Source organism: Lathyrus oleraceus, chromosome 5 (genome assembly GCF_024323335.1).
Source record: "Lathyrus oleraceus cultivar Zhongwan6 chromosome 5, CAAS_Psat_ZW6_1.0, whole genome shotgun sequence".
NCBI classification, from domain to species: domain Eukaryota; kingdom Viridiplantae; phylum Streptophyta; class Magnoliopsida; order Fabales; family Fabaceae; genus Lathyrus; species Lathyrus oleraceus.
Window position 1 is genome coordinate 429,958,082 of NC_066583.1, and position 19,456 is coordinate 429,977,537.

General features: G+C 40.3%; 1 protein-coding gene across 1 annotated transcript; it reads left to right on the forward strand.

The window, feature by feature from the left end:
* The first annotated feature begins 293 nt into the window (after nt 1–293).
* Nucleotides 294–962, forward strand: LOC127081168 (uncharacterized). The gene has a single exon (XM_051021449.1). The coding sequence runs from the start codon at nt 294–296 to the stop codon at nt 960–962; it is 669 nt and encodes a 222-aa protein (XP_050877406.1).
* The last annotated feature ends 18,494 nt before the right edge of the window (nt 963–19,456 follow it).

The following is a 19,456-nucleotide window of genomic DNA, read 5'->3' on the forward strand; positions in this document are numbered from 1 at the left end:
TACATGCAGACATATAACATGTCCCTACAAGAGAACTGCATTCTATAGTCAAACCATGGCCTTTTAGAGGTTGGGCTTTAGATTTAGTTGGAGAAATTCAACCACCATCATCTAAAAGTCAGAGGTATATTTTGGTTAGTATTGATTACTTTATAAAATGGATTGAAGTTATACCTTTTCCAAATTTAGACCAAGAAGATATGATTGAATTTATCCAGAAACACATTATTTATAGATTTGGAATCCCATAGACCATTACAACAGATCAGGGATCATAATTTACTGGTCGAAAAATGCAAGAATTTGCTAAGGAAATAGGTTTCAAACTATTAATTTCTACGCCATATTATGCTCAGGCTAATGGTCAGGTTGAAGCAACAAACAAGGTGCTAGTTAGTTCGATTAAGAAACATGTGGAGAAGAGGCCCAAAAACTGGCACAAGACTTTAGATCAGGTTTTGTGGGCGTGTCGAACCTCTCCCAAAGAGGTCACTAACTCGACTCCATTTCGACTGACTTTTGGTCATGATGCAGTTTTACCAGTCGAGATTTACCTGCAATCAACAAGAATTCAGAGGCATCATGAAATTCCATCAGAATCATATTGGAACATGATGCTTGATGAGTTAGTTGATCTAGATGAGGAGAGACTCAATGCCTTTGAATTATTGAAAAGGCAGAAGAAGAGAGTAGAGGAATCTTACAATAAGAAGGTTAAAGTTAAGATGTTTTTGCCTGAAGAATTGGTTTTGAAAGTGATCCTTCCAATGGATCGAAAAGATAGGGCCTTAGGGAAATGGTCCCCCAAATGGGAAGGTCCTTTTCAAATTTTGCAAGTATTCCCTAATGGTGCTTATGAGATCGAGGATCTTAATAAAGATAAAAGAATCTTAAGGGTGAATGGAAAATATTTAAAGAAATATAATCCAACACTCCAAGAGATAAAAATAACGAACGAATAATTGTATGCGAATTGGTCGAAGCCAACATGGTGATAAAATGTTGCCAACATGGCTTAAGTTCATTACAATGGCCCAAGGGGTCAATAATCAATACAATTGAAACCAAAAAGTCGTGAAGGAATAAATGGAAAAGAGAGTAAAGCTAAAAGGGGAGATGAGCCTTCATATGGAGGTATTTTGCATTGTGAAGTTGCAGGTGTTTTTCACATAATGATCTTTTCAACCGAAGAGTCGTGAGCTCTGCTTCTAATGTTCACGCCTTTTCAACAAACTCCAGACCAAAATCTAGTTCCTTAGCCATGAAAGCATCATCAAACTTCAAAAGATCATCTTTGCGTTTCTTGGCTCTAGAGATCTTGGCCTACGGTTCCTTTATTTGAGCTTTCGAAGAGGCAATGTCACAGTCGTGGCTTTCAATCTCTGCCTTGTTTTTAACTTTGGTTTTCTCCAGCTCCATTACTTTGTTGGTCAATTCGGTAGTTGCATCCCAAGCAGCTTCTTTAGCATCAACCTTTTTCTCAATTTCCTTAGTGATCTGAGGTAATAGCTTATGATCAGTAACAATTTGTTCGATCATAATTCCTAGTTCCAAGATGATGTTGGCAACTTCGGGATAAGCTTCCAATAAATTGACTTGGTTAAGGAGAGTCTTCAGAGATAAGGGGGCAGAAGGATCAGCCAACAGTAGTAGGAATAGATCACCTTTAAAGTTTTTTTCTTTGATTTTTGAGAGAGCCTCTTCCACAGGTTTGCTTGAAGGTTGATCCTTAGAGGCTGTAGAGGTGCTAAGACTCTTTTCAGATGAACTTTCCCTTCTACTTAGCATAGCCTTCAAATATTCGAGAGGTTAATTTTGCTTCAAGGCTGCTAGTTCTTTTGAAGAAAGATCTCCAGTTGTTCCTGTCGAAGCTTTGATCACTTCAGGAACAACATCAGTTGTTGGAGTAGCAGTAGTTAGGCTTTGAGGCTGTCCTTCGTTCATCTAGATGTTATCATCATTGTTCCCCTCATCATTGGTATCTTATTCTTCTAGGTCTTCATCTTCCTCACCAACAGGGCCATCATGAAATAATGGTTGGTATTCTTCTTCATCTTCTCTCAGCTTTTCATCTTGAGCATCATCACCTCCCAAAGCAGCAGTGTTTGTACCATCAACTTTAGGCGAGCCACCTTCAGAGTCATGGACTTCTTCATCCACCGCCATATCATCTTTGTTGACTTTAGTTTGGGCTTCCCTACTTAGGTCGATCTCATGATCCAAACCACTGGTATAGGAACGTTAGGTGGTGATTTTTGGTGGCAAAATGCCATGCTCCTCAACAATCGGTTGGTTAATTTCGCTCATTGAGATTTTCTTCGAACCTCTTGCAGATGTTGGATGGTAGGGGGATTTTCCAGCACTGTTAAGATGGACTGGTATAGAGGGAGATTTGGCCTCCGTTTGTGTAGTAGCGCCCTGAAATCCAAAATCGAAAGATAAGTTAGTAAAAGTATTAGAGGACAATAAAATTGAAAGAAGCAAAGTCATGTAGGCTTTTACCTTGTCCCCTTCGACTCCAGGGCTGGAGTTATCACTTTCAACTTGCGTTGCTGCTATCTTCGAGGTTCTTCAGGAGTAGGCTCCAGAATGGAAAGAGCAACAGGTCGCTTTATAACTATGGAAATTTTTTCGTGAGACTGACTGGAGGCTTAGATAACCTTTGGTTGTTTCTTCCTTTTCCTAAGAGTTAGATCTAGGACGGGAGATAGATCCTCTTCGTCTGACTCTATCACCACGGGAGCTCCAACTGCTTTCGTTTTGATTTTTTGAGGAGTAGAGGGAGGTTTTCGAGCACCCTGAATGAAAAATCAAAGTGTTAGTATTACCATTATGAATAACAAAAGTAATGGGCAAAGTAAAGGTGTGCCTTTATAGTCATGCTACTTCCCTCAGCCTTTGCTTCGACTGATTTCTTGATCGTTGGTTTCTTGGGTGGAACTCTGGTAGCTAAGAGAAAAAAGAAAGAAAAAATTATTAAGAGTCAAGAGCAAATATCCTAATAAAGAGATGTGATTCAAAAAGCCTCCCACTCCACACCTTCATATATATCTTATTCAATACGAACATCTTCGATCCCTATATGCAGATGACCTTTGAAACTGTCTAAAGTGTGCTTAGTTGTAACCACCCTCTGGGCTTTTTCTATGATTGTTGTCAAAGAATTTTTTATAGAATCCCCATAGATAAACTAGTCTGGGAATAGAGGGGCAAGGGCCACTCCAAAATCAGCGTTTGGTAGTCGAGGTAATTTAAGAGGAAACATTTCAAAAGCCATTTCATATCGTTTCTCAGGAGGAACATACGAAGGGATTTTTAAATTCTCCATTTTCTTTGAAAAAATTTCCTTTAGAGTGACACCTGCCTCACGAATGGTTCGACTAAGATCATCAGGCCTATAGGCAGTTTCAAAGTAGTTTTGGAATGCCTGGATTTCTTTGATGTGTGTATAAGTACCTTTCTTGATTTTTTCCTGCATAGAGAGGAAAGCTTTGTTAAAGTGCTGAGTGAATGAAGGAACATCATAAAATTCTTTTGCATAGTACTGTGACCACCATTTCCCAAATTCTGGGGTACAAAGGAAACTTGGCTCGAAGCTAATTGGAGTGAGGTACGTCCTGCCAGTATATCGAGCTACCTGTTTGAGAGTGGTGGTTTCATTGTGGTTTGAGTTATAGAGAAAGAGGGTGCTTTTTCTGTCATAAAGGAATTTTGGGAGAATCTGAATCAACCCAAATTGTCGAGCCACGAGGTTGGGTTGATAAGCAATTAGGGTAAACTAACTCTTCAGCGGATTTAACCTAAGGGTTATGAGTTTTGGGGTTAGAAAAGCTTCCCAGATTAAAAGAGACTCTGTTTTCTGGTTTTTGGTGGGAGATGGGAAGGGTCTTGTGAACCATTATGGACCATATTTTCTAGAAGCGAAAGGGGCCATGTTCGACGTAAAATCATGAAGTTTTACAAACATCATGACATAGCTCGTGAATTTTGGTCGAATGGCTTTTCCTTCGTCACTTGGGGTTAACTGGGCTAAACGGATTCCTTCGACCCTCATGTTTCTGACTTCCTCAGCATCTTCGTCGATGGGGCTTTTGTTGGGAAAACTTGCCTCAAAGGTGGCATTTAGCCAAAGTTGTAGCAACCAGGAAGGAGGAGATTTCCTTTCTCTCCCAGATTCTTGAGTTGAGTAAAACCGTCACTCAACGATTCATAAAGACTGGCCAGGATCATTTCTCTCAGATAGATGTCATGACCAGAATGAATTTGGTTCGCCAGAGTGAGATACTTTTTAGCAACCTAGAGTGACTTCGAGCAGAAGACGTAGTGGGATAACCATAAAGCCAAGAAGGTGATATGCTCTATGTCGAAAACGGTGTCGGTATCTTTGTCATGATAGTGCGCTATATGGGTCGAATAGGCAGCCCTAGAGGTGGAGAAGGCTATGGAGTCATCAAATTCTACATTTGGATCATAAGTAATTCCAGTTGGTTTTAGCCATGTGATAGCGACTATGTTGAAAAGAGTGGATGTTATCATTCCACAAGGGATGTGGAAGGTATAATGGGTGTTATCCCAGAAGTACAATGAGGAAACTAGTAAGGTCGAACTGTAATCCAGTTCTACCTTCGACAACATGATTAAGTCATATATTCACATATCTTTCCAGGTTTGAGATTTATTTTTTTCTATTTTGTTTAACTAGTTTAGATAATCAGTTGGGTCTTTAAATGAGGGGGTCGCTCGAAAGACTCTAAAGTCATTGTTCATAAACCTTAAGTCTATGGTTTCATCTACTAAAGATTGGGATTCCTCAGCAGTGTTGGTTCTTTCAGCCCTAAGTCTTTTTGCTTGGCCTATTGGTTTGCATTTGTGACTGTAGTACCCCTAAATTTACCCTCCCCTTTCTCACCTATGTATCTAATCATTTGGTCAAGATATGACTTGCATACATCCATAATTCATCCACATGCATCATTCCTCATGAATTCAAAAGAGGCTTGGGCTCAGCAAGCCATGGGTCACACAGGTATCAAGATCCAAAGGCATGGCCAACCATATCAACAACATGGAGGATGTGAAGCCCTAATGAAGCTGGCAAATGCTTGACTTTAACAAAGTGGTGACTAGGCAAACAGGGAGATCCAAAACCCTAATTTCTCAAGGTAGGATTCTTTGGAATTTCCCTAGGCCTCATCTTGGCCTCCAAAGTCCTAATCAGGGGGTGGCAATAAAGGGAATTTGGTGGTTTGATTATGTGTTCGTTGTCAAGTTGCTTGACCTAGCTAGGAGTCTTGGCCTTAATTCAAAGTCTGTGGTGCCATTTATTTGATGGTGGAAACATCTTTGGTCATCAGGGAAATCAAACTACTTTGTTTTAAGCCATTTGTTGGTCATACCATTGTTTTGTGGATAACCCTAGTCTTGTGGTCCCATTCCTTGGTTTTGTTCATATACACTATCAGTCAAGTTATTGTCTTTGCAAAAGTCAAACATTCAAGGTAATTGTGAAACCAATGTCAATTAGTTTCTAAAACCATTCTAATCTATTCCATCCATTTTAAACCATTACATGTGATTCCATACAAGAAAATACGAAATTGGACATTTTTGACCAACTGTTGACTTTGGTCAACTTTGACCAAAGTCAACCATAATCCATTAAACCCTAATTTAACCCATATTTGTCCTTAGAATATCCATTTACAAAGAAATCATAAAGAAAATACAAAAATTGCCATTTTTGACCCATTGTTGACTTTGGTCAACTGTGACCAAAGTCAACTCACCTTTTTTTACCACCTAAGACATAACCTAGTCTTCCTTCATTGATCCATCATCCAAGAGTCATGCTTGGGGTGTTTTGCTTTGTATCTTCATTTCCAAGCAATTCAATTCCTTTTACAAAATTCTTGTGCACCTTGCCCTTTGGACTTTGTTGCATTTTCAACCATAGCTTCACATTGCTAAACATGGTCCTATATTCACCGCAAACAGGTACCACAATCACATAATCATATACCATGCTTACATTGGTTAATTGGACAAGGCAATTCAATTGGATTTGGCCTTGAACTCATCTTGGCAAACATCCTGCCATCATAGCCCTATAGCAGGCAGGACCCTGTCATGAAATATGGCAACATGTATTCAGGCTTATCTGTCCACTAGCAGTGTAATATAACCAAGAAAACGACTTACAAAGCTGACTGACACACTGTCAAACCAGAGTTATCAGGCAGGATAGTAATGGCCTTGTGGTGACAAGCCTAATTGCTTTACCTGTGCCAAATTTAACTTGAAGCCAACTGTGAGCATGCTCATGACACCAAGCTTAAGGTTGATGAAACTACAAACAACATCAGGGTGTGCAATAGAACATTAATTGGTTATACAAGGACAATATGGATAATCATCTTCCAGAACAATACCATTTGAGGCACTGCAGAACCACATCCAAGCCCTTGAAAATTCCAGCCTAACCTGACATTACCTATAACACATGAAATATGTCAAATCACAAATGGACCTGGTTGTACATCATTCATGATGCAGCATGACCATCACTTGGGCCTGCAGCAAACCCTACCAGTAAGGGAACCAACCAAACATGACATTAACTGTAGCAATTCATCATAGTCTTGCATCCTGCAATTAGGAAATCAACTGCAATATTGAGGCTAAACTCTACCAAACCAACAGGTGGAAGAAGTGGTCAAGTGTGTTTGCAGTTGGGCTAGATACCATTGGTATCTGTAGCATTCAGCAGGAACCAATCCTGCACCAAATCCAAAACCTGTTGTGAAAAGACCATCCTTTGCATCCATAGAGCATTCCGAGACATGGCATGAATTAGCTGTGCAAACCAAAACCAACACAACCAACATCAGACCTAGTAACTAGCAGACCTTCAAAAACCAGTTCATCCTGCATTGAAGCCAATTACAACAAAACAGTAGTGATACCTAGATGTCACATACCTAACTTGGTCAATGCAACTCAAAATCCATTAGCAATATCTGACCATTCACCTTGCCCAATGTAACATGACAAGGCTAAATGTTACAACCAATGAGACCAACCCCAATCAACTAACCGAACACCAGCTGCTACTTGACATCACAAGCAGGAAATGCAGAGGAATAAAAGATGGTACATGAGTTCCGTGTTACCATAATCCAGTTGAACAACAAATAAAATTAAAATACCACCTGCAACATTAAAATACCACCAAAACCCTATGTTTCTTGCATGCACCTTCCTGCAGTGCTACTGCTCATCATCAAGCCAAGGTAGCAGTCATGTTGGAATTCCTGTCAGCTGAAGCAAGTCAAAAGGAAACAAAGAAATACAACAGTGAGGTGGAGACTTAGGATATCAATCATACCTGGAGGAGCATTGGCCACTAGTTCAATGGGATAATGGGATGAGGATTTGCCAACTATTATAAATAAGACTCAGCACCATTGCCTTGAGCTGTGAACACAGTGAGTTTGTTTGGAATTGAAAGCAGGAGGGGTTGGCCTTGTATCCTGCAGCCAGCATTTCATACAAGATCCATGATGAACCACTCTCATGTTGCATTGAGAAGGGTCATAACAGTGCATACTTTGGAGCCAAGTGATGTCCAATATTGCATCACACACCTTACCATGGCCAAACCTTGAGTTGGAACAGGAGGAAAACAGGTGAGGGCAAGGAAGAGTTACACTTATGAAACCTTGATTCACACTGCAAGAAGCATTAGCCAAAAGCTGCATTAACAAGACATGAACAAAGGAGCAACATAACAGAGCATGTAAACAAAGTAACCTACCAATCCAATGAGCACAAGGGATAGCCATGGAATTCCCTAATCCAAAACCTCACAAGCCAGTGGATATTAAGGTCTGCAAGGAAAAGAGTTGGATGATTAGTGAAGTCATGAGAATTGTTCAAAAGAGAGAGTGTATAAGAAGAGATTGCAATGCATTGAATTAACATAACCAGTTCAAGAGGATGCAGTGATTTCATTTGGTTTAATCCTAGGATTACCTGCTACAACCATTAACACTCTACTTCCCCATTTCACTAAAACAGTCTGACTTGACTCCATTACACTAATCATCAAAACCTGCTCAGTAGGTCATCCTTCATTTTAAGAGCAATTCCACTTAAACAAACCTGTGATAACTAGTAAACAAAATTCAAATTGTTAACAATGCATTAACCAACTTAAGTGGACATAACTAACTGAGTTTTGATCCAATAATCAACTGAGTTATCTGTTAACTCAGTGAGTCCAATTCAACTAACTCCAAACCTAATTAACTGACTCCTATCCTAATCCCAATCCAGAAATAATCCCAAGCCTAAATCCTATATAAACAATTCATCTTTCTCATTTTTGGATAGTTTCTGAACCCTGCAAATTCAGAGCCATTTCTCTGCAAACTCTCGCACCCTCACCAAAGCTCTCATTCTCTCTCACAAGAAAGGCCATTGAAGCTTCACATTGAAGCTTCAATTCACCTAGAGCTAAGCTACTGCACTCTATTTTCGAGCTTTAGAAGAAGAAGGAGACAAAGAAAGTAAGAAGAAGGAAGAATTGAAAGTAGGAAACTCACCGGCAAACAATCTCCGATCATCTTCTCCAGTATTTCGTTTATCACTTGTTATCGTTTTCTTGTTCTGAGTCTACCAATACATAGCGTTTAGGTGAAGGATAAAAAACCCCATGGCATTAGGTGTTAATTTTCAGTGAGGAGTGTTTAATTGAGTGTTGATTAGGCTAGGGTTTATCTGTTGTTAAGAACAATTTCATGGATTCTTTGACTATCGTGTGACTCCATTGCCATGAGCTTAGCCATTAGGTTGTTAGGTTTTGATTTGGTGGTGCTGGTAAGGGTGGAGTTCGTACCGGCGTCGGCGATGGCCGCCGGTATATTGAACAGAAGAGAGAACAAGGAGGATTCACACACGTTTCAATTGAGTTGTTTGTTGGGCGCAAGGTTGGCAAGGCCCATGGTAACTTGTTGTTAACACCCTAGTCCATTAAGTGTATCCCCCGGGTTTAGTGAGAAACGTGTTGGGATCAAAACTATCTAGGCCCATAGACATGTGCTATCCACACATTGGGTCTACTGAATGCACCCCTCGTAGTTGTGAATGTTTGAGCTTGGGCTTCTCTGGGCCCATTAGCATGTTTTGCTTGGTTGTACCATACGTTCCTTGCCTACACCTCCCCTGGACTTGATTAAGGAATCATTGGGACCAGACGTGGCCCATTTGTTTTCTCCCATTTACCCTCTTTTTTTGGAGTGTGGCCTTTTCACAAAAACGGATACTCTGGGCTCAAATTGCAGCCCATCAGAATTATTGTTTGCACCACTGTTTTCCTTTTTGCTTTGATCAATTAGTATAATTTTTAGAATAGTTAGAAAATTAGAATAATTAGTAAATTAATTGTTAGAATAATTAGGATTAATTCCTTAACAGAATAATTAGGATTAACTCCTATTAGAACAATTAGAAATTAATTCCCATTTTTAGAATAATTAGGATTAATTCATATTTTTAGAATTGTTAGGATTTAATTAGGACCTTTTATTAGAATTAGGACTTAGAACAAGGTTTTAGTTAGAGACACTTAGGGTTGATTAAATTTAGGATTCCCTCATTTTTTCAACATTAGGCTAGTTTCTCAATTAAACCATGGTTATAATTTGACATACTTTGGTAATGGCCGTTTTGCCCTTATGGGCCATGTTTTGGTATTTTGTGTTGAAATTGCATGCTCCCTTAGGATTTCTAATCTAACTTAGAATATTCAACCAATTTCGAATGCATGCTCCCTTAGGATAGTTCTAACAATTACTCACTTCAATTAGATCCAAAACTTAGTTCCCCATAAAACTAAAATCAAAACTCTGATTAAATTGATCAAAAGCAATTTTGATTAATTAAATCCTTTAAACTAGTATAATCCCACAGTCTAATTGAGTGACCATCTTGGTCACTTAGTAGGACTTTTCTTTCACACTGTGGAGCTCAAGGCCTCGAGACAAGATCTTCAATCAAGGCATCCTCAGTCATATCAAGCAGCGGATTATTCAAGCACATCAAAGGTGGCGACTTCAACTTTCAGGCACATCAAAGGTGGAAGGCTTCAACACTTGTTAAATCAAAGTTAGAAGAGTGTGACACGAGCCTTAAGTAATGGAGAAGGAGTGGGACTGGAGTATTCCTACCCCCATTCTGAGTATCTTTGGGTATGGGACGTATGACTCAGCGCTCATCGTATTCACCTCTATTCATAGACTTTAGCTCAATTCTAATCTTGCAATTGACAAGTCTATCTTCACAAAGCAAAAATAACAAAAGCAAGGACTATAATCAACAACTTATCAATCATGAATCAAGTTGTACGATACGAGCCTTAAGTAATGGAGAAGGCAGGTCTATCTTCACAAAGCAAAAACAACAAAAGCAAGGACTACAATCAACAACTTACCATTCTTCATTCTATTCAATTCTCAATCATTCCATTCTAATCAATTCAATCTCAATCATCCATTTCTTCTTGCCTCCAATCAAGTTCTTTTCAGCCCCAGGCGGCTGAACTACGAAAGCTCTGATTTCCGCATTTCACAATGAGGATACGTAGGCAGGAGAACCCGGTTTCTTCGCGAGCTCTATCTTATTTATCAATATATCTTCTCAATCCCATGGATCATTCTCCATTCATGCAACCAATACCATCTTTTCGAGATCAATCTTACTTCTCCTTGGACTCCTTGTCCATCCTTTTAAGACGTCCCGAGGACAGTCCGTCTCTTCAATCGAGGTTTGTTTGGCGCTTATCCCAAAGGCTAACTTCGTCTTTTGTTTGGCGCTTATCCCAAACACTAACTTCATCTTTTGTTTGGCGCTTATCCCAAACACTAACTTCATCTTTTGTTTGGCGCTTATCCCAAACACTAACTTCCTTGTTTGGCTCTCAACCCAAACGCTAACTTCCTTGTTTGGCTCTCAACCCAAATGCTAACTTCATCCTTGCTCTTCGATTAAGAGTATATCCTTCTCTTGGATCCAAGCTACTATCATGATTTGATCTCGAATCGCCAATTCCCCAGCGAGTGATACACTACTCCTTGCACTCTATACTACAAATCTCCCTTTATTCACGTAGTTCCGAACTATGAATGCTCTGACTTTATCATTACAAAATGAGAATACGTAGGCACGGGGATGCAAATCCTTGGCGAGCATACTTCTAATTATTCATCCTTCGCCTTAGGGCATCACTCGTATCTTTCACTATACGTAATCTACCTTCGATCATGAATCATTCACCCAGTGACATATTTGTCTCTTTGACATCGAGATACACTTTCCTTGGAATTCCATACATATCCTTTTAGGACACCTGATATAGTCCACATTTCATACCTAGAGTTATTTGGCATTGATCCCAAACATTTAATTCCTCCTTTTTAGCTAAAACCCTATAGTTGCAGTCCGCTAGTCCACGTAGTGGTTAACGTTGTTTCCCTCTATGGTAGAAATCTCACTTCTCTTATGGATTCCAATACGCTTTCCCCTTTCGATCTCAAACAATAATTCTCCAGTCACTTACCACCCGATACTCTATTTTGTGACTTCGGTCACTTTATTCCATTCATTTCCATGATGCATTCATAATCTACCTTCTTTCATTCCATGTGATATACCTATTATTTGAGCCAAATACACTATACATTTGTGCTCCATCTTGTACCTCCTCGTGAACCAAGAGTTGTTTGGCGCTAATCCCAAACACCTAATTCTTCTCTTTTCGGCTGTTCCAGATAATGCTATAAGTGCTCTACGCCCCCACTTGTCGGTTCAAACAACCTGTTTACTCTTGGGTCCATCTTTTCACCCTTGTTGGAGTTCAAATCATATTATCCTTTGGTTCAAACCATACTTTGATCACACTTCTTTCCACCTCCTACCTCTAGTTCCTTGAACTACGGAGCTCTGAATTCCTTATTGCACTATGAGGATACGTAGGCACGAGGGCCCTAATCCTTACCGAGCACTCTATCTATTTCCCTTCCTTTTCCCATTCTTTGCGAGTAATCTCTAGTTAAGACCTATTCGAGCGAGAACAATCAAAATGGTTCCCATGGAGTACCATGGATGTTTGGGGTGCTAATACTTTCCCCTTGCATAACCGACTTCCTTACCCAGTATATCTCTTTCCCCCGGGTTTTATCGATGTTTTCCTTTCCCTCTGGGGATAAATAAAGTTCGACGGCGACTCTGTTGTATGTTCGAGCGTGCGATACGTTGGGGTATATTTCCGCTAGCTTCAGCTGGCGACTCTGTTGGGGAATCCTTGCTTCGCCAGGTAGGAGTCGAGCCTAGTTTTGATTGCTTATCTGTTAGCTTAGGTGTTTGCTTTCATAGATTTACTCGCTTTATCATTATTTCCTATATATTATAGAGATTATCTGTTATACTTGCTATTGGGATGGGTTAGATTACATGAGAGGAAAGCTCTATACCCGAGCTTAGTATACACATAGGTTAGACTCGTGGATAGTCGTGCACACCTGCGTTTCGCGCGTTGGGTGTCACGAGAACCACACCCAGACTAGATTCACTTGGAAGTACTTTTGTCATGTGAGTATTCACTACGGCAGGGTATTTTCATTTCGAGTCGATGACTCTGGGAGACCTTCTAGGGACCACCTTGGAGCATAGTCCACACCTGTGAGGGGGATATGGGATTTTTCTGCAGGAAACCATAGACTCTACATACCTTTATTCTCATGGACGTCGAACTTTTGATCCTGTATCAGGCAGTATACACAGATTATCCGGATTATTGGTACCGCTAACCTATGTCATTGCATTGCTGTACGTGTGTTGGAGCTTGGAGCTTGGGTTGCTATATCACCAATGCCTTGAATCTATTGATGTTGCATAATCATTTGCATTCCATCCCTAACATGTGCATTCATTCATTTGCATTTCATGCATGTCAACCAGAAAACTCACCTTATCCATTCCTCCGTCAGAAAGATAACGATTCGCCGACACCGATCACCCGAGGATCATGGAAGAGACTAAGGGCATTGATAGAACTGACATGGTTTTGGGGCTATTCCTGGATAACACGACAACAAACTTCCCAAATCAAGTTGTGATTGATGAGCAAGCTGAAGACAACCTGAAGGAGGACATCAAACAGAAAGTTGTTGCACGCTTTCCGCCACTTCTTCCTCAAAAGCAGCGTGTACTTCCACACCAGAGGCCTGCTCAGAACCACCAGAAACTGAAGAAGAAGCAAATCAGAAAAGGAAACAAAGATCAAGAAGGGAGACATCCTCGTTATGATCCAATTCCTGTGATTTATGCACATTTGTTACCTATATTGGTTAAGGTTGGGGAAATTGTTCCTAAATAAATCGAGCCTGCTAAGTTTCCCTACAGCCGTAAGCATAACCCTCATGCCACATGTGGATACCATGCTGGATACGTAAGGCACTCTACAAAAGTTTGTCATGCTCTCAAGACCAAAGTTCAAGAACTCATCGATCAGAAGCTGTTGAGCTTTACACCTGCGATTGCTGAAATAGCTATTGAGAAAAGGTTTGAATACAAGGGTCCTCTGATTCATGTGCGAGTTACTCCACATGTGGTTCAATCTGTTGTGCAGTACCCGAATCAAGGATACCACCATGGAATGTCGTTGGCCTATCCTGGGGCATCATGTTCTACTGTTGTCGCACCTCAATACACCTATACTGGGGCACCCTATACCCCATTTGGAGGTCATTATGGTCAGACTTCATATCAGACAGTTGATCCTGGCTTGGGCATCCTGCTCGAATGTTCCATCCAATGGCTATTCCTACGACTTATGCTCCGTTGCAAGTACCTTGGATGCCTATTCCACGCTACTCATATCCACATGGTGTTACGTCCCAGTATCAACATCCTCCTCATGCTCAAGCTCTGAAAAGTCAACAAACTGCACTGCGTGACTGTCAAAGGAAAAAGCATACCAGACGGTTTGATAGAAAGCGTCCTCAACGTGATCAGATCCCTATGATATATGCTCAGTTGCTACCTTATCTTATTCAGCAAGGGACAATTGTGCCAAAAGAGATACCATCAGCTGTCTATCCTTATGGGCCGAAGTACAATCCTAACGTTTCCTGTGTGTTTCACGTCGACTATATAGGACATTCAACCGAAGATTGCGGGCTGTTCAAGTCAAGAGTGCAAGAGCTTATTGACCAGAAGGCTTTGTCATTCTCTGAGGCAGGGCCCAATGTCATAACCAACCCATTGCCAGACCACTGCAGATAAGTTGTGAATGCAGTTAGTGGAGATGGTTGCTCATATTCAGTTGCTTCTTCAGAGGAGTATCTAGGCTAGCAGTATCACATTGATTCAATCATGTCTCATTTGTAATCTTTCCTTGTTTGTTAATTGTTGTTCACTTGTAAAATTTGTTTGGTTTTCAGACGATAATAATAACGAAATAAACGTGCATGTTTTGCCTAATTCCATTCGTGTTCACTCATACTTTATTTTATCAATATCGTACTGTTTGTCAAATAAAATTAAAAGAGAATGATGCAATTAAAAGTACGCAAGATTGTTGCATGTATGCTTTTGAATAAGACCGTGCTGATGATGTAAGGCATTATTCAATTCCTAAACACCGAAGATATAAGGAAGTTAATCCCTAGTCAACCCATTTGGGCCTTGTAGTAGGAGTTTCTTTCTTTAACCCATACAACCCTCATGTTTAACCAGGGGCATGGTAGTCTTCAGTTAGTTTAAACTTGCGTTCGAATTTCAGAAAGAGAATATCTCATCAAGTGATCAATCATATCATATCCCTCTCAAGAGGCTGGAATCACAAATCCAGAATGGTTATCCTTACCAACAAAAAGGAGTGAGATAGTCGCAAACCTGCACAACAAATCGAGAAAGCAATGTCATAGGATTTGCTCGAGTACAAAAAAAAGAGATTAACAAATGAAAAAATCAAAAGCAAATTAAAATCCCGCTAAGTCAAAAACTTGAAAATAAGATTGACTTAGGCAAAAATTAGGGTATCCCGGTGGGCTGCAGACCCAAAGGATCAGCCCAGGCAAAATCAGGGAAAATAAAACAAGAAAAATCAGGGGATCGACATCAAAGTCCTCAACTAAAAGAGAAAATCTCTGTGACTGCAAATCAAAAGTAAGAGGTGAGCGACTATAGCTCCAAATTCTCGTGGGTTCCTTAACCATCTCTGATATTATCCAAAATCCTTTTCTGAAAGATGGATGCTTGTTCTAAGCTAACTGAACGTAGGATTGGAGAACATCATGAAGAATGGGCGGGTTAGAATAGGTGTTGAGCCTTATATCCTTTCCTTCTAAAACCGTGAACCATGCCACGTTACAACCCTCAAAAGACCTAATTGAAGCATGGTTATTTCAAAAGCATATTATGGTAAGATCGCTTTAAGCTGACTCCTAAAGATTTGCTTGTCATCTGTATTGATACTGACATGACATTCTAAATAGTGATTCCTTCACTAGATGTCATAATCTTAGTGAACACACTTGAGTTTTCAAAACTAGCATGAACATGACATTACAATTATCATTTTAAAATGAGCATTTTTGCATTCGAACAGTCATTTGACATCAACAATGGGAAAGTTGATCAAATTCCTGATATCCCATAGCTCGGATCCCTTCAAGAGCCATTCAATCTGGGGCAACCACGTCGAGATTCTACAAATCTCTCTCGGTCAGCCGGATAGGGGCAAGTATCACTTCAAGGCTCATATTGAGGCAAGCTACCCCAAGAGCACGAGAATTCAATCCTTCCCAAGATGGTTGATCGAGGGAATACAATTTCAAGACGTTGGGGAAAACCATTTCGAGATACTCAGATGATGATGCCACTCTAACTTGTGACTGGGGGCAGTTGGTGCAAATCCAGTATATTGAGGCAGAGGCAGGCTACGCAGGTACAAGTTCTCTCCATGTTTCGGACATAATCTAGGGGTGTTACAACAACTTTTGAACTTGAAGTAGGTGTCGGAGAATCATGTTTGGACGACCATCATCTTATCCCAAATTTCTCACCGCCCTTTATAAGAGAATTTGGTTTAACCATCGCATAAATCATTGTCATGTATAACTCACATCACTTCACTCATGCATATAATTCATAAAGCATAACATGAAGCCTTACAAGCAAGAAAAGACAAAAATCAAGCTTCATTGACTAACCCAAAGCCCAACCCTAGCATGGCAAACCACAAAACTCTCATCACACTACGTCCACTCTTAATGGGCAATTTTTTGGATACATTAGTATTTAATCCTCTTCTACCTTGAATACCCGAAAAGATTCCGCAATTCTTGTATTCAGGTACAAGAAGATTAAATAGGGGCAGCTGTAGTACCCCTAAATTTGCCCTCCCCTGTCTCACCTATGTATCTAATCATTTGGTCAAGATATGACTTGCATACATCCATAATTCATCCACATGCATCATTCCTCATGAATTCAAAAGAAGCTTGGGCTCAGCAAGCCATGGGTCACACAGGTATCAAGATCCAAAGGCATGGTCAACCATATCAACAACATGGGGGATGTGAAGCCCTAATGAAGCTGGCAAATGCTTGACTTCAACAAAGTGGTGACTAGGCAAACAGGGAGATCCAAAACCCTAATTTCTCAAGGTAGGATTCTTTGGAATTTCCCTAGGCCTCATCTTGGCCTCCAAAGTCCTAATCAGGGGGTGGCAATAAAGGGAATTTGGTGGTTTGATTATGTGTTCGTTGTCAAGTTGCTTGACCTAGTTGGGAGTCTTGGCCTTAATTCAAAGTCTGTGGTGCCATTTATTTGGTGGTGGAAACATCTTTGGTCATCAGGGCAATCAAACTGCTTTGTTTTAAGCCATTTGTTGGTCATACCATTGTTTTATGGATAACCCTAGTCTTGTGGCCCCATTCCTTGGTTTTGTTCATATACATTATCAGTCAAGTTATTGTCTTTGCAAAAGTCAAACATGCAAGCTAATTGCGAAACCAATGTCAATTAGTTTTCAAAACCATTCTAATCCATTCCATCCATTTTAAACCATTACATGTGATTCCATACAAGAAATTGGAAAATTGGACATTTTTGACCAACTGTTGACTTTGGTCAACAATTGACTTTTTGGTCAACTTTGACCAAAGTCAACCATAATCCATTAAACCCTAATTTCACCCATAATTGTCCTTAGAATATCCATTTACAAATAAATCATAAAGAAAATACAAAAATTGTCATTTTTGACCCATTGTTGACTTTGGTCAACTGTGACCAAAGTCAACTCACCTTTTTTTACCACCTAAAAAAATAACCTAGTCTTCCTTCATTGATCCATCATCCAAAAGTCATGCTTGGGGTGTGTTGCGTTGTATCTTCATTTCCAAGCAATTCAATTCCTTTTACAAAATTCTTGTGCACCTTGCCCTTTGGACTTTGTTGCATTTCCAACCATAGCTTCACATTGCTAAACATGGTCCTATATTCACCGCAAACAGGTACCACAATCACATAACCATATACCATGGTTACATTGGTTAATTGGACAAGGCAATTCAATTGGATTTGGCCTTGAACTCATCTTGGCAAACATCCTGCCATCATAGCCCTATAGCAGGCAGGACCCTGTCATGAAATCTGGCAACATGTATTCAGGCTTATCTGTCCACTAGCAGTGTAATATAACCAGGAAAATAACTTACAAAGCTGACTGGCACACTGTCAAACCAGAGTTATCAGGCAGGATAGTTATGGCCTTGTGGTGACAAGCCTATATGCTTTACCTGCGCCAAATTTCACTTGAAGCCAACTGTGAGCATGCTCATGACACCAGGCTTAAGGTTGATGAACCTACAAACAACATCAGGGTGTGCAATAGAACATCAATTGGTTATACAAGGACAATATGGATAATCACCTGCCAGAACAATACCATTTGAGGCACTGCAGAACCACATCCAGGCCCTTGAAAATTCCAGCCTAACCTGACATTACCTACAGCACATGAAATATGTCAAATCACAAATGAACCTAGTTGTACATCATTATTGATCCAGCATGACCATCACTTGGTCCTGCAGCAAACCCTACCAGTAAGGGAACCAACCAAACATGACATTACCTGTAGCAATTCATCATAGTCTTGCATCCTGCAGTTAGGAAATCAAATGCAATATTGAGGCTAAACTCTACCAAACCAACAGGTGGAAGAAGTGGTCAAGTGTGTTTGCAGTTGGGCTAGATACCATTGGTATCTGCAGCATTCAGCAGGAACCAATCCTGCACCAAAACCAAAACTTGTTGTGAAAATACCATCCTTTGCATCCATAGGGCATTCCAAGACATGACATTAATTAGCTGTTCAAACCAAAACCAACACAACCAGCATCAGACCTAGCAAGTAGTAGACCTTCAAAAACCAGTTCATCCTGCATTGAATCCAATTACAACAAAACCAGTAGTGATACATAGATGTCACATACCTAACTTGGTCAATGCAACTAAAAATCCATTAGCAATATCTGACCATTCACCTTGCCCAATGTAACATGCCAAGGCTAAATGTTACAACCAATGAGACCAACCCCAATCAACTAACCGAACACCAGCTGCTACTTGACATCACAAGCAGGAAATGCAGAGGAATAAAAGATGGTACATGAGTTCCGTGTTACCATAATCCAGTTGAACAACAAATAAAATTAAAATACCACCTGCAACATTAAAATACCACCAAAACCCTATGTTTCTTGCATGCACCTTCCTGCAGTGCTACTGCTCATCATCAAGCCAAGGTAGCAGTCATGTTGGAATTCCTGTCAGCTGAAGCAAGTCAAAAGGAAACAAAGAAATACAACAGTGAGGTGGAGACTTAGGATATCAACCATACCTGGAGGAGCATTGGCCACTAGTTCAATGGGATAATGGGATGAGGATTTGCCAACTATTATAAATAAGACTCAGCACCATTGCCTTGAGCTGTGAACACAGTGAGTTTGTTTGGAATTGAAAGCAGGAGGGGTTGGCCTTGTATCCTGCAGCCAGCATTTCATACAAGATCCATGATGAACCACTCTCATGTTGCATTGAGAAGGGTCATAACAGTGCATACTTTGGAGCCAAGTGATGTCCAATATTGCATCACACACCTTACCATGGCCAAACCTTGAGTTGGAACAGGAGGAAAACAGGTGAGGGCAAGGAAGAGTTACACTTATGAAACCTTGATTCACACTGCAAGAAGCATTAGCCAAAAGCTGCATTAACAAGACATGAACAAAGGAGCAACATAACAGAGCATGTAAACAAAGTAACCTACCAATCCAATGAGCACAAGGGATAGCCATGGAATTCCCTAATCCAAAACCTCACAAGC